General features: G+C 38.2%; 2 protein-coding genes across 3 annotated transcripts in view; one reads left to right on the top strand and one right to left on the bottom strand.

The window, feature by feature from the left end:
• POLR2K (RNA polymerase II, I and III subunit K) overlaps positions 1 to 22,983 on the bottom strand; it is a 36,916-nt gene that overhangs the window by 8,363 nt on the left and 5,570 nt on the right. The window lies entirely within an intron of this gene.
• Positions 944 to 17,167, top strand: FBXO43 (F-box protein 43). 2 transcript variants are annotated; one of them, XM_020785337.3, is made up of 6 exons: positions 944 to 1,085; positions 4,362 to 4,438; positions 9,526 to 11,101; positions 12,324 to 12,426; positions 13,696 to 13,872; positions 14,279 to 17,167. In XM_020785337.3, the coding sequence occupies exons 3-6, from the start codon at positions 9,549 to 9,551 to the stop codon at positions 14,525 to 14,527; spliced, it is 2,082 nt and encodes a 693-aa protein (XP_020640996.3). In that variant the 5' UTR covers positions 944 to 1,085; positions 4,362 to 4,438; positions 9,526 to 9,548; the 3' UTR covers positions 14,528 to 17,167. The 2 variants fall into 2 exon arrangements, with proteins under 2 accessions (XP_020640996.3, XP_072855282.2); XM_072999181.2 differs by lacking the exon at positions 13,696 to 13,872.

Here is a 22,983-nt window from a genome sequence, read left to right as displayed (position 1 = left end):
GCAGACCTGCACTAGTTCTTAAGCAACCTATCGCAGAGTAGTAAGCATATTACTAGTTGTGGTAATTGGTCTAAAGTTGTCTCTAGAAGTTCATTTCACAGACATTGCTATAATTTCCAATGGGGCAGATTCCTGACCCTGGCAGTATTCTGTCTCTTACAGATTACTGTACTGTATGAAAGGTGGGTCATGTTATCTCAGTGTCCAGTGAAGTGAAGCAGGAAGTCAAACCTAATATTGATGGTGACTCTGGGTGAGAGGAGGGGAGTTTTTCCACATTCGGTAATAAGGCTTACAGTATGAACTTACTTCACTATGGTGCAAACGAACAGAGGAATAAAAAGAAGTCTAGTTCTAGAAGGGAAGCGGGCAAACAACTACGAAGCCAGAAATATAAACGTAGCATTGGGGTAACACGGAACAAAGACAGGGTACACGTGTGTGGGGGGGGGGGAATGACAAGGATAGTCTTCGTTCAGCTTTGGGTTAACAAACACGCATTTGCCATGCATTTGGGCGAACTCCCTTCAGACGGGAGCTCAAACACATAGTTCCTCACTCTGCTCCCGTCTATAAGCTCAAGCCCCATGGAAGAGCCTTCCGCTCCCTCAGCGAGTCTCCTCTCCTAGGAGGCAGCGTCGAGGGGGAGGAGGGGAAAGCGACAGCAGTTGGGAAAGGCGGGTAGTTCAAAAGTGAGCGAGGGAAACCCTCCTCAGGTTCACGCGGGCAGCCGCTGCTTAGCTCAAGGGGAGGGGACGGTAGGCGCGCCCACCGCCGCCGCCGTGGCGGACCTTCTCTTCAGTAATTGGGGAGTTGAGGCGAGCAGGAATATTTAGACTTTAGCGCTGCTGTTGCTGCTTTTTCTTCAAATAGGCGGAGAACAGCGCCTCTTTTACTCAATTCTCTCCCTCAGTACTAGGGACAGTCTTGAATTTGACCCCTTTTAAATCCTCTCTGTAGAATCAGTCTTCCTGGTTTTTTTTTGCTCTCTCTTCACGTTCACATTTCGGGACAGAAAACACTTGACTGTCCCTCTTGACTTGCAGAAGGATTTGGGGACATGAAGCTGGTGTACCTGACTGAAGGTGAATCATAGATAGCACTGTTTCTGTCATGGTTATTTTAAACAAGTTACTCCTGGAGAATGGATAGCATGCAGTTAATTAACTCTGATGCTGAGTTTTTTAAACCACATTTTTACTCAGGTTATACTTGGCATTGCTAATTATATATTATACATTCGGTAGAGTGTTGAGTTTTGTTGTCTGTATTTTTCTTCATTTTGATTTTTAATAATAAGGACAACTTCATGAGAAACGATTGGTGGTTTTCAGACTAATCTGCAAGGTGATACTGTATTCCCTGTTCTGGTGGAAGAGTTTCACAAAGCCAACGTCCTCAAAAACTGAAGTGACCTTCTTCAGTACTGAGTTGGAGTCTAGATTAATGACATAGTTCATTGTGTACGAGTTGGAGAAGATTGTTTTCAGTACTTAAGTCAGCATTCTTATAAAAATTTACCTGGGAGTAAGCCTCGCTGAAAACAATGGCTGAAATCCAGTAGTAACCTGCAGCTAGAGTAGGCCAATTGAACCAATGACATAGAGGAGATGACTCACCATTTCCACTGATTCAATGGACCTGCTCTAGTTCCATCTTACTACTGGGTTTCAACCATTGAGATTTACGTAAGATTAGAAATATATAGGATTAAGCTGTGAATGTATCTGTGAAACATGGAAAATGTAGATGCAGACAAACACATCTATGTTAGGACATTCTGCTTTTCTACTACATTTGCTTAAATTGAAAATAGTCACTTGGGCTTTCTATCTAGGTATTCTACTTATCAAACCATATAGATACTTAGTATCTTTAATAAAGGCTTACTATAGAGAAAAGGTCTAAAATTAAAATGTAACATTTAAAGTTTTGTTTTTTAAACACAGTGGATCATATCTTCCTTGCCATCTTGCAGGTGTATTCAGAATCATACTTTTAAATACTATATCAGGTAGAACAAGCAAACTACATTGTGACATCTTAAAAACTAACTGTTGTAGTTTCAAGTGACAATTGTTATCACATAGACTATGTCAATGCCTGTTCGTTTGATATTTCTTGCAGGAAAAAAAGTATATCTATTAATTCTTACAGTTTTCCAAGCAAGTTAGAAAGATGAAACACCATATTTATGTCTTGGATACAGGTGATAATCACTTCCTGCTGGCTCCTAATTAAAAACATGATACTTTTGGGGATGGCTATATATTTTTATTTATTCCAAATAATGGCCACTGGGTCTGGTTTGGATCCAGAATAATGAGGCATATGCACCTGGTTTCACACAAGCAGACTTCTTCACTCTCTGATCTAATCAGTGCTTCCAATTATCTCAAAATGTTATACATAGGGAAGAGCTCACATAATTTACACACTGCTGAATGATGCAAATTCTTATCTAGAGCGGGGTGGCTTCCCAATGATCCCTTCCTTTTTCAGATATGCTATTTTTTAGCATGTTAATAATTTTGCCTTCAGTGCATTACCTTTTTTTCCATTCAAGTTTGTATAATATAAGGTAAGTACCTGTTTCAAAGACTACAATCCTGAATTTAGTTACTGAAATGTAGCTAGCAAAGAGGGGTGAGCCTGAATTGGTGTGTCCTGAAATATTTGACAAGGAAACCTTTCCAGTAAAAAATAATTTCCAAATAAAGTGTTGAATTAGTTTGAATATAACATTTAAAATACACTAAGCAACAATCATATAACCTGGGCATAAGGGCCATGGAACGCAATAGTAGGTGAGTAGATATGCATAGGTTTGCACAATAAACACACCTTTTAAAAATCCTCTAATGAAACATTTTAGTTCAGCAACTTTTGATATCAGAAAAATATTTATACAACATGTACACTTAACACAACTTTTAAAAGTTCTATTTGCAAAATGTATATAAAAATGCTAAGTCAGATCTCTGTTATTTTAAACATTCTAAATGTATTAGACTGAATATCTTTTTTTACACTGTTCCATGAACATCATGTCACTAGCTAAGAGTCACAAGCATTCTATACTTACAAGCCCGTTCTGAGAGTAGCTTGTCTTACAGAGGCAATAACATATTGACTGGTCGGAGAAAGAATTCCTGCTTCTCAACAGTTAACAATTTCCTGAGGAAGGAGTATTGTCTTCCAGTCTCCCTACGTGTTTAGGGTGACTAGGATATAAAAACCCTTTGGATTGCCCAAGTTGTTGTAGTTCCTTCGCTATGTGTATTGGGTAATTATCTGTGTGGTGATACGGTAGGCCTCAACAGGGACCATGCCCAGGTGAACTCAACGGGCCTCTTGTGGTTTTCAGCTGCCTCAGCTTGTGAAGGCACTTGGATATTTCCTTTTGCTATATTACACTGCATTCCTGTCAATCATCTGTACAATAAACTTTTTTAGGCACTCAAAGAACACAACGAGTTTTAGCTGGTGTCAAACTGAAAATTAGCAAACAAAGTGAGATATCAGGCAATTTGCTGCCACAATTTTCAGGAAACCTCACAAAATTGTAGAGCACAAAAGGACCTCAAGAGTAATCGAGTTCAACTCTGCTAATGCAGAAAATCTATCCCTGACAGATGGTCATCTAACTTTTATTTTAAAACCTTCAATGAGGAAGAGTCCAATTTCTTCTGAGGTAGTTCATTTCACTGTCGAAACAACTCCTGCTGTCAGGAAGTTCTTCCTAATGTTAAATTAAAAATTGTCTTGTAACTTGATTCCATTACTTAGTGATATTTGTTAGTATGAAACTTGTGCATAGGTGACATAACAGATACAATGCTTTCCTTACTTACAGATCATAAGAAAGTAAAGATAAGGAGAATGTCTCTTATTTGTGTAATATTAAATGTATTCTAGGAATGTACAAGCCCACCTTGGAAGATAGTGCAGAAATGGTTGGCTGAAGACCACCTGGTGCTACTATCATCCTAGTAGCAAGTGCTGCTACTATTATCCAAGTTAAAATGCACAGTACCCAAGATACTCAAATTATTTCATTACATTAGGCAGGAAGTCTCATTTCTCATAGTACTTTTTTAAAAAATAAAGTGGATAACTATTGCTGTTGTTTCTGGATATCCACAATCTACTTCTTGAGGCAACTGCCTCTGTCTGCCCAATGGTAGGCATTGCCATGGGAGTCCTAATTCAAATTCTGAAGTAACCTTTACCATGTGATAGACTGCTATGTTCTTTGCAATCTACAATCTCCAGCCAGTCATAAGGGATTCTATAGAGTTCATTAATGAAACATAAGAAACTATGTTTTGTTTCATAATGACATTTTTTCTGTTCCTCAGCCTCCTAGGACCTAGGTGATGCCTGCACAATTGTGGAGTACTTATTTTAACTGCAGTCTCCTCGTGAATCCTCCTGGGTAAGTACAGAATTTCTGAAAATTCATTTCAATCACTGGCCCAAAACTAAAAAAAGGGCCATTAGTTCCATGATCCCATGGGGAATTTTCCTTTTAAAAAAATAGTATATCGTCATGGGAATTTACTGTTTAAATAGAATAAACAAGGCTATCAAGCCTTGAGAGAGAGGGCTAAGTTATTTTAAATTACCAGGAACAGAGACCAGTTTATACCAATCTTTTAAACCAAATGTCTTGTTTTGAAATTCAGAGATTTTCCAAACAAAGCATGTTTAGCAACTGATTGCCGTTTATGTATATATGGGCATCATCTGAAACTTTCTGTCATGTGCATTGCAAAGTTATACCTGTTTAGTGGCAAGACTTCTCTTGGCTTTTTCTGCTGTATCTGCAAAGAAACAAAACAATTAGGATGCACAGAAGTGAGCTCTACATTTGCTTATAGTAGTTCAACAAGGACTGCTGGCTGCCAGTTATTGAACAACAGGAACAATAAAAAGTCTCCCCATTTTACCCCTAAATAGTATTCTACTGCTGAAATGAAGAAGACAAAGAGCAGATAAAAGTGGATTTTTATGTGAAGGTACAGTTAGGTCAGGAAGTCCAAATAACATTCTACATTCACAATTACTCAGCACTAGTTCTAAATACATTATTTTGCACTAGGCTCAAGCTGATAGATCTTAGATTAAGAAAACAAAAGTCAATCCCCGAAGATTGAAGTCTGCTCACTACTGATTTAAATGAAGTCATATGTTGTTGTTGTTTAGTCGGTAAGTCGTATCCGACTCTTTGTGACCCCATGGACCAGCACACACCAGGCCCTCCTGTCTTCCACTGCCTCCCGGAGTTTGGTCAAATTTATTTTGGTAGCTTCAGTGACACTGTCCAGCCATCTTGTCCTCTGTTGTTCCCTTCTCCTCTTGCCCTCACACTTTCCCAACATCAGCATCTTTCCCAGGGAGTCTTCTCTTCTCAAGAGATGGCCAAAGTACTGGAGCCTCAGCTTCAGGATCTGTCCTTCCAGTGAGCACTCAGGGTTGATTTCCTTCAAAATGGATAGGTTTGTTCTCCTTGCAGTCCAGGGGACTCTCAAGAGTCTCCTCCAGCACCACAGTTCAAAAGCATCAATTCTTCGGTGGTCAGCTCTCACTTCCATACATCGCTACTGGAAAAACCATAACTTTGACTACTCAGACCTTTGTCGGCAAGGTTAAGTCTTTGCTTTTTAAGATGCCATCTAGGTTTGTCATCGCTTTCCTCCCAAGAAGCAGGTATCTTTTAATTTTGTGGCTGCAGTCATCATCTGCAGTGACCATGGAACCCAAGAAAGTAAAATCCGTTACAGCCTCTATATTTTCCCCTTCTATGTATTTGCCAGGAGGTGATAGGACAAGTGACCATGATCTTAGTTTTTTTAATGTTGAGCTTCAGACCATTTTTTGTGCTCTCCTCTTTCACCTCATTCTTTAATGAGGTTCTTTAGTTCCTCCTCACCTTCCGCCATCAGAGTGGTATTATCTGCATATCTGAGACTGTTGATATTTCTTCCAGCAATCTTAATTCTGGCTTGGGATTCATCCAATCCTGCATTTCACATGATGTATTCTGCATAAAAATTAAATAAGCAGGCGGACAATATACAGCCTTGTCGTACTCCTTTCCCAATTTTGAACCAATCAGTTTTGAACCATATCCAGTTCTAACTGTTGCTTCCTGTCACACATATAGATTTCTCAGGAGATAGATAAGGTGGTCAGGCACTCCCATTTCTTTAAGAACTTGACACTGTTTCCAGTGTTCCACACAGTCAAAGGCTTTTGCGTAGTCAATGATGCAGAAGCAGATGTTTTTTCCGGAACTCTCTGGCTTTCTCCATAATCCAGTGCATGTCAGCAATCTGGTCTCTAGTTCCTCTGCACCTTTGAAATCCAGCTTGTACTTCTGGGAGTTCTCAGTCCACATACTGAAGACTACTTTGTACGATTTTGAGCATAACCTTGCTAGCGCGTGAAATGAGTGCAATTGTATGGTAGTTGGAGCATTCTTTGGCACTGCCCTTCTTTGGGGTTGGGATGTAGACAGATCTTTCCCAATTCTCTGGCCACTGCTGAGTTTTCCAAACTTGCTGGCATATTGAGTGTAGCATCTTAACAGCGTCATCTTTTAAGATTTAAAATAGTTTAACTGAAATGCCATCACCTCCACTGGCCTTGTTGTTAACCATGCTTTCTAAGGCCCACTTGACTTCACTCTCCAGGATGTCTGGCTCAAGGTCAGCAACCACACTATCTGGGTTGTCCGGGACATCCAGATCTTTTTGGTATAATTCGTCTGTATATTATTGTCACCTCTTCTTGATGTCTTCTGCTTCTCTTAGGTCTCTACTATTCTTTTGAAGTCTACATTCAATTTTCTGTAACTTTCCCTGTCTCCCTTGCACTTTGTTTCCCTTCTCTTCTCTGCTATATGTAAGGCCTAGTTGGACAGCGACTTTGCTTTCTTGCATTTCCTTTTCTTTGGGATGGTTTTTCTTGCTGCTTCCTGCACGATGTTACGAGCCTCCATCCAAAGTTCTTCAGGCATGTTGTCCACCAAATCGAGTTCCTTAAATCTGTTCCTTCACTTCCACTGTGTAATCATAAGGGATTTGGTTTAGATTACAGTGGTGCCTCGCTTAGCGATTGCTTCGTTTAACGATGTATTCGCTTTGCGATGGTTTCTTTGAGGAATTTTCCACATCATTTAACGATGTTCTCTATGGGGGAATTTCACTTAACGATGTCCGTTTTTGCTCATTTAAAAGTGTCTTAAAATGTTTGAAACCTGTTTAAAATGGTTGGAATAGTTAGTCCACCTTGTGAAACCTATGCACACTTAATTTGGCTTTGTTCTGAGTCTTCTTTAATTTTTGGTGATTTTTTGTTTTCCCCGATTTAATCCATTGAAGTAATTGTTTTCTGTATGACTTTGAGTCTCTGACATTGTTTCGGTCCACTCTTTACAACATTGCTTCAGTTCATTGAGGTTTGAGGGCATTTGTTTATGCACAACTTTTATAAAGTTCCGCCACAGAATTTCAATCGAGTTGAGGTCTGGACTTTGACTGGGCCATCAGAACACCTTGATTCTTTTATTTTTCAGCCATTCTGTTGTAGATTTGCTGGTGTGCTTGGGATCATTGTCCCATTACATGACCCAATTTCGACCAGAAGGGCTCTCATTTGACTCTAAAATATTTTGGTATACCGAAGAGTTCATGGTCAACTCAGTAACATCACTCCACTACCACCGTGCTTGACAGTTGGTATGAGGTATTTGTGCTGACACACTGTGTTTGGTTTTCACCAAACATGGCACTGTGCATTATGGCCAAACATCTCCACTTTGGTCTCATCTGTCCAAAGGACATTGTCTTGTGGTTTGCCCAGATGCAACTTTGCAAAGCTAAGCTGTGCCACCATGTGTTTTTTTAATAGAAAAGAGGCAACCCTTCCAAACAAGCCATACTTGTTCATTCTTTTTCTAATTGTACGGTCATCAATTTTAACATTTAGCATGCTAATTGAGGTCTGTAGAGTCTGAGATGTAACTCTTGGTTTGTTTGTTTGTTTGTTTTGCAATTTCTCAGAGCATTGCACACTATGACCTTGGAGTGAATTCGCTTGAATGTCCACTCCTGGGAAGAAAGGCAACTGTCTTGAATGTTTTCCACGTGTGAATAATCTTCCTCACTGTAGAATGATGGACTTGAAATGTTTGGAAATGTCCTTATAACACTTCCGAGGTTGATGGGCAGCAACAATGGCTTCTTTACAATCACTGCTGATGTGTTTCCTCCTTGGCATTATGCTAACACACACTTGAATGCTCCAGACCAGCAAACTGCTAAAACTTCAGCTTTTACAGAGGTGGTCACACTTGCTAATGATCAAGTACTCAAGGGCATTCGGTTAGCAGCACCTGACTACTACTTAGCCTGAATTCCTATGGAAGCAATAAGGATGTATTTTAATTTTTCATGCATGGCTTCCCCATTTTGGCTTTATTTTTGTTAAATTAATCATGACACAATGTAACATGTCATGAGTTGTTCATCTGAGGCTGTATTTATTTTTCAGACCTGCAAAGGACCAGATGATTTTTATTATGTCCTAATACATAAAAGCATAGAATTCAAAGAGGATGTTCTTTGTTTTTCACATGACCCTATGTTTAATCCCAAAAGCTGAATATTCTTCCAAGTTTTTTCTTGTTTCTGACATTTAAGTCAGTATATTTGCTAGATAGTAATTATTGCATTCATTTTTTTCAAAATGAAGATATATTGTTTACAGATTTAAAATTTGTATGACTACAATACAGGAAGGAAAATGAGTGATTTCAAGGGTTTTAAATTTTACTTTGGATTCTTTACTCTTCCACATTATCAGTCTCTGGTTTACTTAAGAATATAGAATATTAGTATTAATGATTCAAGGAATTAAAATAACAAGATAACTAATATAGTTATTTATGAATGTTTAATGTCATAATGTCACAGGCAGGGATGTGGTGGCGCTGTGGGTTAAACCTCAGAAGCCTCTGTGCTGCCAAGGTCAGAAGACCAGCAGTCATAAGATTGAATCCACGCAACAGAGTGAGCTCCCATCACTTGTCCCAGCTCCTGCCAACCTAGCAGTTTGAAAGTATTTAAACGGCGTTCCGTGTCTAGTCGCGCTGGCCACGTAACCACAGAATCTGGCTACAGACAAATGCTAGCTCTATGGCTTGGAGACAGGAATGAGCACCACGCCCTAGAGTCGGACACGACTGGACTAAATGTCAAGGGGAACCCTTACCTAATGTCCTAACCAAATGTTGAGTAATAATCCTGGCAAATTATTAGAAACATAATGAAGATGTTTTTCATATACTTTTATAATAGATATGTATAATTACATGCAACTCAGTTAGGTTCTGGTGACTTCTTCTCCTGAATAAAGAATTACCCATAAATATTCTGTTAGTTACCCAAGAATTCCAGGTTCCTAAATTCAATTTATTTTTATTAATTTCTGATACATAATGCTATTTTTAATTTACAGAGCATAACCAGTTCCAACACAAGATGTCAGAAAGTCATTCAGTTCTACCGAATATTCTTAAAAAAGGCAAACTGACTTCTCCTTGCAACAGTATAAAACTCTGCAACTTTAAAGATACTTGCTCCCCTTCCATATTTCATGACAGTGGATACAATGAATCATTAAAAGACCCAAGCTTTGATTATACTGATGCGGAACATAAAGGAGAACACAATAAAAGAAGCCTGCCTGAATATTTTAAACATACACATTCTAGTAGTTTATGCACTTCAGTGCTGTCTCCCATTGAAAATAGAAATACTATATTTTTATCAGAAAGGAAGGAAGCCTCTCTACATTCAGACTATTTTGAAACACCCAGAGTTGCTAAGAAAGACTTATCACTCCGCAGAAGATTGCTTGTGTCTAAGGCAGCTTCTGCTGGTGCTCTGGGATGCACTGAAAGACTGGTGTCATCTTTGGGGCAGAGCCAGAAGAAAACATGTTTACCTCGCTTTCTTAGTTTTGATGAAAGAATTTCAAAACATGCCTTGAATTCTCCAAGAGAAAAGAGCTATAAGCCATTGGCTACCAGTACTTTGAAAAGTGAAGATCCTCCTTCTGGTTGTCAGAAACTAAGGCTTCTGTTTTCCCAGCAAAGGACTTCTACAATAGATGATTCAAAGCCTCAAGGTACTTTATTGTCAGAACCAGACTGTTTATCTCCAATTCAGTCTAAATCTTCTACAGAGACACCTAACAGTTTCTTTGACAGTGCCCTTACTAGTTTTAATGATCAAAGTATTTGTTCAGAGCTAGTTAGAGATACTCATTATACTGTGTCTAAGACAAATGATGACAAATGTGTCACACCAGTAAATAGTCTTGTAGAAGGATTTAACCTCACTATAGCTGAAATATATACACCACCAACTAAGGAAATAAGCAACTTGAACCTATTAACACCTGACAGCAGCTGCAACAGCAGCTATAATTCTCTTGGCTTTGATAGATCAGAAGATTCTTTGTCAGATCATGAGGGATCTTTCCAAGAACTACTTCAAAAATGCAGAAAAAACAAACAAATAGAGTCATGTGATGTTCGTCAAAAATCCAATGAATCCAGCTTTTCAAATTCTAAAAGAAAGGTAAGAAAGCTACTGCACTCAAGAAGACTCTCCACTCTTTCAGAATGTGGCTCACAATCAGAAAAAGAAGATTGTGATATTGTTCTCGCTAATTCACAATGCACAAAAAACCCAGCCACTGGATCTCTCAATGAAGACCATGAATTAGTTTTTAATGAGGATGACAATAACTGTGTGGTACCAAATCTTGAAAATCTATCAAGAACTCCAGCTTTGCAGGTAGTTCACATACTCTTTATGCAAAGCAGAAGTAAAAGAATGGAGCAAAATGAGCTACAGAAGAACATTAAAGGAGCTGACTTGTCTGCAGTAAAGTGTATTGTTGCTCAACTCATAGGCAAGAAAATGGGCATTGAAAAGATAGATGTATTAACAGAATTAAGAGACAGAAATTTAAAACATATTCTTACTATGATTTTAGATATCCTGACTGTAGAAAGCCTATACAGGTAAGAAACAACTTAGAGTATTATAAAATTTCACAGAATGTGCCTGACTGCTATGCAGTGGTGCCTCGACTTACAACCGTCTTGACTTGCAACCAATTCGAGTTACAATCAGCTCCAGTCGCAACATTTTGTTTTGACTTGCAACCAGCACTTTGAGATACAACCAGAAAAAGGTCTCTTTCCTCCATTGTTCCCTCCCTCCTTTCCTGCCCTTTTTTAAACCTTAGAAGTCATTTTAGGTTTAAAAAAAGTCTACCCTTGTGGATGGATTAATCGCTTTTGCATTGTGGTGCCTCGACTTATAACAGTCCTGACTTGCCACCAAATTGAGTTACGACCAGCTCTATCCTCTCTCTTTTTGGGCCTAAAAGTACAAACCTTTGTCTGAGGGGTCTGTGTACCCCACTGATGACCTTATTTCTTTCCTCTTTTCCCCATTGTTTCCTCCCTCCTTTCCTGCCCTTTTTTTTAACCTTTAAAAACATCCGGAATGGATTAACTGCATTTCAATGTATTCCTATCGGAAATGGTGCTTTGAGTTGCAAACAACTTGAGTTACAACCATCATCCTGGAACGAATTACGTTTGCAACTCAAGGCACCACTGTACAAGGGAATCAAACTGAAATTCTATTTATTAATAGTGATCGTAATTCTTGGAGCACCTAGCATTATATTACCAAAATATCACTTTTTATGCAGGGGAACTGTTGTAAGAACTGAATATGTAGTTGACAATTGAGGGCAGAAAACTGTGGAGGTGGGTATGGACTGAAGAAGCTTGAAAGCCTGAGATCTTAGTTGCAGATCTCAGTTGTCCATTTCTGCTCTTCTATTCAAATATTGTTTTGCTTTATTTAATTCCAAAATGTCAAATGTTTGGGATACATTCTTGCTGAAATTAAGTAAGGCTTGGGGATTTGGCAAATTAATTGATAAATCTGGTGACAATATTGTTTCATATATCTCATTTTACATTGAATTATGATGCCTATTAAATATGTTATTATCAAGTGCTGGTGTTAGTAAAGAAAGTACTTAATATCAATGTATTGTCAATGCTAAAGTCATTGCCCTTTACTTGCTCTTGATAAAAGCCCAGCCTATTTCAAGTGCACCAGGTTGAAGCTGATGTTTTAAAAGATTGTGAGGGACAAAGGAATCTAATCTACTGAGTATTTGCTTAATGTGTCAATATGGATGATAGTAGTTCTTTGTTTCAGTATGTGGAATGTAAGCAAAAATTGGCGAGAAATTATTATACAAGATAAATATGCAAATCGGAGAAGAAAGTTATACATGAAACAGCTAAGAACAGCAACAAAGGTATGTTATGTCCTATCATATTGCACCTGACTTACAGCAACCCAACAAGGTTTTCAAGTTGTGTGAGATATTTAGAGGATGGATTTATCCCCTTTTAGGTTTTTCACTAACCCCCTCAGGTTTTCATGGCTAAGCAAGGATTTGAATCCAATTCTCCTGAATCCTAGCCTGTCACTCTTTCTACTGTGACACATAGCAGCCAAAGTAACATACCATTTCTGAGGGATGTCTGGAGTTTTGTCGGGATAAACAGAAAGAGCTGAAATCAGACTTTAGTTCTTTAACATAAAACTTTCATTATGCAATTAAGGAGCCCTGCTGAAAATCCATATACTTAACATTTTAAAAATGTAATTCAGCCATACTTAAAATATATTTATAATAAAATGGTTATTATTCCAGAAGACAGCTTAAGAGAGCTTTTTAAAATTTAAATAAGTTCTGAAAGATCACATTTAAAATTAAACCTTATCACTTCACAATTTTTATTTCCTTGCATCTTTATTTCCTTTCTTGATATTTTCTTTAAAAAACCATAAAAGTGGCTTATAGGAGGTTTCCTGGAAGACAATCTACCCTTCGCTACTGAATCTCCTTTCCAATATGCAGGCAAAATAAGTATTGTATGTGTGATCTAGGGCAGCAGTCCCCAACCTTTTTCAGTTCGCGGACTGGCTGGGGAAGGCGGGGCACCCCCCTGCGCTCGTGCGCATGCGCGAACAAGCTCTCTCTCTCTCTCCCTCGGGTGTGCTTGTGCGCATGCACAAATGGCAGCACAGCACTTGTCTGGGCGCTCGCTCACTTGTGTGCATGCATAAACGGCGGCGCAGTGCTCGCATGTGTGTGCTGGAGTGTATGCTCAGCCGCAAACGGGCTGTGCAGCGGTGAGTGCGTGCGTGGGGGAAGGTATGTCTTGGCGGCCTGATCCAGCTCAGGCCACGGACTGGTACCGGGCCGTGGACTGGGGGCTGGGGACCTCTGATCTAGGGTCCATAAATTGTTGATATTTGACAAAAAGCCTGGGCAGTACTCCCTATAATACAATGTAGATTATATATGGGACTCTGTGACACATGGTCAGACAAAAAGTGTAGCTGAAAATCTAAAATCTATTATGGAAACATAATTTCATAGAAATGTTCCGTATTTTTTTAACTATTTTTCTTTTGTTACAGCTTATCTGATTAACCTATAGCATAGGATTTCTGCTAAAAGGCATGGCTGGCATACAGTACAAAAGTAATCTGTAGTGTTTGGAAAATTTAACAGGGAAGCCTACTAGATCCTGAAGATGCTGCCACTAGACTAATGATGACTAGATTTGCACTACGACGAGTCCAGGCTCAAGCAAAATCTTCAGTATTACAAAGTCAGCTCTTTCATAATGAATCTTTGACACCTCTGAGATACAGCCAATCAACTAGTAAGCAAGATAAATATATAAAGGTAGGCAACTACAAAGATCTGTGAGAACAAAACCAAGAAATTCAGAATATAATTCTACAGAATTATTGTAGGATAGTGCAAATACCCAAAGCATTTAAAATGTGCATGCCATGACAAAAAGGTCAACCCCTGTGGCAACAAACACTTATATAAGACATACATGGCAGACATAAGAGAGCTGCAGCAAATGCCGAGAAACTTATAGGTCTTTATCATTAGCTTTTTACCAGCTGTCACTTGCCTTTATTTCTTAGTTGTGGTAAAACTTTATTCATTATTCTATCTGAATATAGCTCTACAATAATCTACTGTAACTTTCTGTAACATTCAATAAGGGAATGCAGTAATTGACAATCAAAATGCATGTTTGCTGAAATTCTAAATATTATCTGTTCTCCTGATATAGGTTGCCCAAACTCTCTTCAGCGATGAAGCTTTAAAACCGTGTCCAAAGTGTCAGTGTCCTGCCAAATACCAATCCATAAAAAATCGTGGACTCTGTAGCCGGGAAGACTGTGCTTTTGACTTCTGCATTTTATGTTTATGCGCTTTCCATGGGTCAAGAGATTGTAGCAGTTTATCTACTAAACGACAAAACAGAAAAGATGCCTTGCCAGGAAGTGCTAAAAGCAAGAGAAACTTAAAACGCCTCTAAATTTCTTGGAGTAAATAGAATATATTTCCTCTCTCCTTTAATTCTCTCTTTTATATAGGTAGCACTTTTTAATAATTATGCATTGTTGAAAATATTATAGGTTATAATTTTGACGATTAATCAAGTTGATAATTCAATTGCCTTGTAAGAATCCTAAATTTAATTTTTCGTACAGTCTTGAAAAAAAGTGAAAAAATTTTAAGCTCTTTTGTCCTGATGTCTACAACTTAGCTAATTACCCAGTGAGATTTCAATAAAGTACTCTCAATATAGTTTTCAGTACATTTGATAGCCTTGCTTTGAAATTTTATATATAACTCTTGTCACACTGGTAAATTAAAAAGAATTAAATATTTGTGCTACCTTTTCATATTTTTAATAAAATATTTATCAGCAACAAATGTATTATGGTACTACACATTATATAAGGCAAGTTAACATTTTTATTGCGACCCTAACTCACCACAATTATTCTTAATGAATTCTAAAGCACCTAAACTGTTTAAAATGTTGTACAGAGAAATAAAAGCCAAGAAAACTTCTCCTTGCAGTTTCACAGTCTAATAAATATGATACAATTACAAAAGGAATAGGGATGGAAAACAAAAGCAATAATCTCAGATACTAGTTCTTAAAGTTACATAATCTATGCCATATCATGTAAATGAGACAGGTGGGTCTCCCTGTCTTTAGGTATACATATGCTTAGTCTAAGTAAGCAGCCTTTATCTGACTGATGGATGGATCCAGTGAACATTTCTCCTCACTTCTATAGTACCAGAGGAAAAAAGCATTTGAAGCCAATTAGATCAAACAAAGCAATCTAGACGACATAAATACATGTCAAGATAATCAGCACAGAATAAACAAAATAGAATTCCTCTTACAAAGCTATTTTCTTCTCAAGCTGTGTTTATAACAAACGATCCTCATAAAGAAGAATAAATTGATTGATTATTCAAGTTTCTTCCTGGTCTTCTGAGATGCTGATGCAAAAGTGCATGTTCACAGATGATGAACTTAAGTTTTATCAGAAAAGATACTTCAGCATAAAATGGTCATGTTTTCAACAGCATCCTATCATACAAAATAAAGTTATACTGTTTGGCATGTATTTTTGTTATCTGAATATCTTTGTCAGCATTAATAGATAAAAGCGGAATCTTGGAGCACCTTGAGGCAAATTTTATTTGGAATAAACTTTCATGGATTAAAGCCCAGTTCTTCAGTTCAGCTGCTGCCTTCCACCTGCCCCGTGAATTAATTTGCAACAGAACTGTAAATGCTTTCGTTAATAAGTCAAACAGAAAGTTGCTGAAGTAAATTTGATCAGGGATAATGTGATTACATTAGGAAACATGGTGGTGCTGCGGGTTAAACCGAGAAGCCTGTGTGCTGCAAAGTCAGAAGACCAGCCGTCGTAAGATCGAATCCACGCGACAGAGTGAGCTCCCATTGCTTGTCCCAGCTCCTGCCAAGTTCGAAAGCATGTAAAAATGTGAGTAGATAAATAGGTACCACCTCGGTGGGAAGATAACGGCGTTCTGTGTCTAATTGCGCTGGCCACGTGACCACGGAAACTGTCTTTGGACAAACGCTGGCTCTACAGCTTGGAAATGGGGATGAGCACCGTCCCCTAGAGTCGAACACGACTGGACTAAATGTCAAGGGGAACCTTTACCTTAATGTGACTACAACTCTTGCAACTGGGTTGTAAATATCAAAATTCGTACTGTCCAGTGGTTGTTTGAAGGAACTCAGAAAATTAAATAAAAAATAAATAAAATATCCAATCACTAGAAGATATCTAATGTCTCATATAACCTAATGATGACCCTCAGTGAACATACCCTTTTTACAGGACTTAAAGATTTCCCCCCTTAAGTTTGATGAAAAAAGGATCCACTGTTATATTAGAAGCCTGCAACCTAAGAATTTATTTTAACATTTACATGTGAAATTTATACACAGTTCACAAAAGCATTCATCTTCTTGGGCTTCATTGCCTTCTTAAAGATGCCAGATCACAATACTGTTAAGAGTAGAAAGTTTTTTTTCTTTTGGTTAAATCCAAAAGTAGCTCAATGAAGTGGTTGGGCCAAAGCCGAAAGGAAACTCAGCTGCAGATGTGTATGGAAGTGAAAGGAAAGTCTGATGCTGCAAAGAAAAATACTGCATAGGAACCTGGAATGTAAGATCTATGAACCTTGGTAAGCTGAAGGTGGTCAAACAGGAGATGGCAAGAATAAACATTGACATTCTGGGCGTCAGTGAACTAAAATGGACAGGAATGGGCGAATTCAATTCAGACGATTATCATATCTACTATTGTGGGCAAGAATCCCATAGAAGAAATTGAGTAGTCCTCTTAGTGAACAAAAGAGTGGGAAAAGCTGTACTGGTATACAATCTCAAAAATGATTGAATGATTTCAAAGTAATTCAAGCACCAGCCACCAATGCTGAAGAGGATGAAATTGACCAGTTCTATGAAGACTTACAACACCTTCTAGAACTGACAACAAAGAAAGATGTTCTTGTCATTATAGGGGATTGGAATGCTAAAGTAGGGAGTCAAGAGAGAAAAGAAAGAACAGGGAAGTTCAGCCTTGGAGTTCAAAATGAAGCAGAGCAAAAGCTGATAGAGTTCTGTCAAGAGAACAAGTTGGTCATCACAAACACTCTTTTCCAACAACACAAGAGGTGACTCTACACATGGACATCACCAGATGGGCAGTACCGAAATCAGATTGATTATGTTCTCTGCAGCCAAAGATAGAGAAGCTCTATACAGTCAGCAAAAACATGACCTGGAGCTGATTGTAGCTCTGATCATCAGCTTATTATAGCAAAACCCAAGCTTAAACTGAAGAAAGTAGGAAAAGCCACTGGGCTACTCAGGTATAATCTAAAGCAAATCTCTTATGAATACACAGTGGAATTGAAGAACAGATTTAAGGAACTAGATTTGGGGGACAGAGTGCCGGAAGAACTATGGATGGAGACTCGTAACATTGTGCAGAAGGCAGCAAGAAAAACCATCCCAAAGGAAATGCAAGAAAGCAAAGTGGCTGTCCAACGAGGCCTTACAAATAGCAGAGACGAGAAGGGAAACAAAATGCAAGGGAGATAGGGAAAGTTACAGAAAATGGAATGCAGACTTCCAAAGAATAGCAAGGAGAGACAAGATGGCCTTCTTAAATGAACAGTGGAAAGAAATAGAGGAAAAGAACAGAAAGGGAAAAACCAGAGATCTGTTCCAGAAAATTGGAGATACTAAAGGAACATTTTGTGCATAGAAGGACAAAAATGGTAGGGACCTAAGAGAAGCAGAAGACATCAAGAAGAAGAGGCAATAATACACAGACGAATTATACCAGAAAGATCTGGATGTCCTGGACAACCCAGATAGTGTGGTTGCTGACCTTGAGCCAGACATCCTGGAGAGTGAAGTCAAGTGGGCCTTAGAAAGCATGGCTAACAAGGCCAGTGGAGATGATGGCGTTCTAGTTGAACTCTTTAAAATCTTAAAGGATGATGCTGTTAAGGTGCTACACTCAATATGCCAGCAAGTTTGGAAAACTCAGCAGTGGCCAGAGAATTGGAAAAGATCAGTCTACATCCCAATCCCGAAGAAGGGCAGTGCCAAAGAATGCTCCAACTACTGTACAATTGCACTCATTTCACACGCTAGCAAGGTTATGCTCAAAATCCTATAAGGTAGGCTCCAGCAGTATGTGGATCGTGAACTCCCAGAAGTACAAGCTGGATTTCAAAGGTGCAGAGGAATTAGAGACCAAATTGCTAACATGTGCTGGATTATGGAGAAAGCCAGAGAGTTCCAGAAAAAACATCTACTTCTGCTTCATTGACTACGCAAAAGCCTTTGACTGTGTGGACCACAGGAAATGATGGCATATCCTTAAAGAAATGGGAGTGCCTGACCACCTTATCTATCTCCTGAGAAATCTGTATGTCTGACAGGAAGCAACAGTTAGAACTGGATATGGTTCAAAACTGATTGGTTCAAAATTGGGAAAGGAGTATGACAAGGCTGTATATTGTCCCTCTGCTTATTTAACTTACATACAGAATACATCATGTGAAAGGCTGGACTGGAGGAATCCCAAGCCAGAAGAAATATCAACAACCTCAGATATGCAGATGATGGCGGAAAGTGAAGAGGAATTAAAGAACCTCTTAATGAGGGTGAAAGAGGAGAGCACAAAAATTCATCTTAAGCTCAACATCAAAAAAACTAAGATCATGGCCACTGGTCCCATCACCTCCTGGCAAATAGAAGGGGAAGATATGGAGGCGGTGAAAGATTTTACTTTCTTGGGCTCCATAATCTCTGCAGATGGTGACAGCAGTCACAAATTTAAAAGGCGCCTGACCTCCAGGCAAAATCCAGAGCTGGAGTCCCGAAGGCAGGATGTGTCGTTCTGCCAACTCCTGCGACATTGCTGGAACCAGTTGTATTGGCTCTTGCCTTTCCATTGGACCATTTCAGCAATGTGGAGAGGGGGGATCTGCTGCTTGGGTAACAGCCTATTCTCCATATTACCTTACCCGGGCTTCATGCTCTGGAAAGGACACTCCTCGATTCAGAGTATGTTACCATAGTCTCTCGAGACTGAAGGATGCCTATGATGATGCTTCTTGGGAGCAAAGCAATGACAAACCTAGACAGCATCTTAAAAACCAGAGACATCACCTTGCCAACAAAGGTCTGTATAGTCAAAGCTATGGTTTTTCCAGTAGTGATGTAAGGAAGTGAGAGCTGGACCATAAAGAAGGCTAACCGCCTAAGAATTAATGTTTTTGAATTGTGATGGATTTGAAGAACAGGAGTTTGACTATTTTTGAAAGTATCAGGGAAATAAAAAAATACTAGTTTTTTAGAACACTTCAGAACTTTCAAAGGAAATGCAGCAAATAGCATGCATCAGTATACTGTAAAATAAAGGATATGCATGACATCACAGCCATAAAGTCATAGCCTTCCTTATTGAAATGAAATATGTTTTAAAGTCACATTTCCTTCCATTCTGAGAGATCTCTTTCTCTCTCCTCTCTAAAATTAAAAAGCTGTACAGAATATATATATATATATATATATATATATATATATATATATATATATATATATATATATATATATATATATATATATATATATATATATATATATATATATATATATATATATTGCTGCCCTTTGTAGAACAGCTGTCATTGGCTTTGATCTGTTTAGGTACGGGAAGTTAGAAGGGCTCAGCAGTTTATAGTCCTTTTTAAAACTAAATTTTTAAATGTGAATTTCATTGTATGGGTATACTGTGTATATACTTACAATGACAATAAATAAATAAATAAATAAATAAATAAATAAATAAATAAATAAATAACAGGAATGGAAGAACTATCTCAAAGCTAAGTAATAAATTACACTAGCTGGTTTCTAATATGGGAAGCACTTGGAGATGACTGTAATTCTCAATGACAAAATAGTAATATCCTTGAAAAATATTTCGTCGTGTTGAGTTTACTCTAGCTGTTTTCTTCATATGGGACTAGTAAACCTCTAGGTATTAAATGGGCAGATTAACATGTAGAGGTTCTTTCTTGGAATATCACAAAGATTACTTTTAAACATATTTGACTGCCTCCCCCCCACCCCCGCCATGGTGACAATCTCTGTATAGAAGTTTTGGGAAACTGTAGACAACCATACTTTTACATGAACCCTGAGTGGCTAAAATCTTTACTTCATTTCCCTTCTGTGGTCCTCTGCTTTTACATAGTCTATAGACATTTTCCCAAAGGCCACTTGTTCTAGGGGACAATCCCTGTTGGATGTGGTGGATAGATCTACACAACATACATACTGGTTAAGTATAACTTGATATCAGAAACAGAACCTTCAAAATCTTGCCAATAGAAATACAGTATATGGACCAGCATAAATGCTTACAGAGAATGGCATTAAGATTACTCATAAATAGCTCAATGATTCTAAAATACATTTACATTGAATGGGACTTAAGTCAGCTGTGACTAACTTAAATCCAATACATATCAATGTGTCTGCTCTAAGTACAAATTCCTTGGATGCAGTTTATAGAAGCTGGTTACTTAATGTGAGCTAAGTTGGTGATAAAAAATAATGTTTATTGCCAGAAAACAGGGCAAAGAGAACAAGTTGAAGGAATAAATACTTCCAAGAAAACTCAAGAAATAAAAAGTGATATAAACCAGGCAACTAAAACACTCACTCTTCGTTTCTAAGTTCTTTAAGCTGATGCCAGTTGCTCTGGATCTTCAGGGATGCCTGTGTTGAAAGGCACGTAGGAGGATTTGGAGTAAATAGGTTCAGAGCACCAAACATCTACTTTGGTTTGATATTTGTTTCTCTGCGAATAACTCATTGAAATGTTCTGGGTGTCACCACTAGGGGACAGCAGAGATTCATCTTCAAAAACTATTCTGACAGTGCTATTTTAAAATAAAAATTAAAATAATAAGTGTGTAGAAATGCTTTCAGAGTACTCAGTGCAACTGTAAATTTGTATCATAGCTCATACTGCAATCTTGCTTGCCAGCTGTAAGCAATGTGTATTTAATATTTAAAATGTGTTTCATTTGGCTGTCAGTTATAACTTAAGGCTCTGAAAAGTCTTCGTTTATTTCACTGATATCATGTTAAAGACCTGGAAGACAAGAAAAAAAATGCCTCTTCAAGGCTTATTTATAATTTCTTGGTGTCTATCTAAGCAACTTGATTATTCTTGCTGATTTTGTGACTGCCAAACATCTACTCAAAACAACTACCCCAGGTTGTTTTAGCAGAGTGTTTGTTGGAGACAAAACACTATTCAGCCTTCGTATGGAAACACTTGATTTCGTGATGGTATAGCAGTTCCCCTTCTTGGGGTAGAACGTGTCAGAGAAACTGAGAGCAATGCTATTAGAGGTTAGACTTATGAGTCTAGACTCCCAGCAGGGCCACCCAAGGCAGAATGCTTATAACTGAGGCACCAGACAGCTGCATTAGCAGAAAAGTATGGATATTTCCAAAGGTGATGGGGGCAGAGAAATTCCTGAAGGGTAGCTACTGGCCAATGGCAGTAGCTGAAAGTGACATTGGTGGCGGATCTTTCACAGACAATGGAAGGGACACTCAGGTCAGGTCAGAAAGTCTGACACCTCAACATCTCCCTAAGAGTCCTGCAGAACTTCATAGACCTCTATGGAAAAATCAGAAGTCTGTGCTTGTCACAGCTGGCATTTATCCCAGAAAAAGGGTTAATTCCAGAATGAAACCCGATAACCATTTCCAGTCATATCAAAATTCATTAGGGTAGCAATGTCTTTTCATTTTTGCAATATTACAGGCAACATCAGCTTGCCTGTTTCTTCACTGTAGAAATCTATATTGCTTCTATGTTCAATATACACAAAAATACATCAAAAATGTTGAGAATATCCAAAAGTCTTTAAGCTAAGGGAAAACTATAGACACAAATGTGTAATGAGAAATCATCCTTGCAGCTTGTGAAAAGCTGTGGGTGTGACTGACATCCAAAATTCTTACAAGTATGAGAAGTTGCAAACAAAAGTACATTCATAAACAAAACTTAAGCTGTAAGCAGAACTTAAATCATGTTATAATGTTTCATAATTGTAGCTTGTAGTCTAAAGCATAAAAAGCAAAGATTACAACTCTTAAAATCATTATTTTAAAAAACATTATAACTTTAAGCAATCTATAGCCTTTAAGCATATTACTGGACATACATGAAAAATATTCTAAATGCTCATCCAACCAAACCAGTTTGAATATTTGGAGGAAAATTCAGGAGAAAATAGAGAGTGGAAACTGTGTACTTAAGGCCTATACTTGTACAGAAGAGATAAAAGGAAGGCAGACTCCTTTGAAGAGGAAACCTACCATGAAGAACCTGCAATTCAAGAAAGTGAAAGCTGTTCTGCAAACACTGGGAAGAAATACAGGCACTTCCGCTTAATGACGGAGTTCTGTTCCTACAACTAGGTTGTTAAGCAAACTGCTTGATAAGCAAGGAGCAATAATACTTTTTAAAGGAGTAATAAATCACATACTATTGAGAAGGGGTGTGGCGAAGACCCAAGCATGCATTTATGGTGGTCATAAATCCAAGCAATCATTAAACAGATAGGTTTTTAAATGAGGAGTGCCTGTAAATTGCCAGGGGTAGATGGGATACCAATAGAACTATTTCAAGCCACAGAGAGACCAAATTTGTCAAAATTCTAACAAAAATATACCAAATAAATTGGAAAACAAAACAATGGCCAACAAACTAGAAACATTCAATATACATTCCTATCTACAAGAAAGCAGATGCAAAGGAGTGCAGTAATTTTAGGACTATTGCTTTAACTTCCCATGCAAGCAAAGTGATACTCAATGTG

Source organism: Pogona vitticeps, chromosome 4, assembly GCF_051106095.1.
Source record: "Pogona vitticeps strain Pit_001003342236 chromosome 4, PviZW2.1, whole genome shotgun sequence".
NCBI lineage: Eukaryota > Metazoa > Chordata > Lepidosauria > Squamata > Agamidae > Pogona > Pogona vitticeps.
Note: the sequence above shows the minus strand (reverse complement) of the source record. Positions and strands in the feature narration are given on the sequence as shown.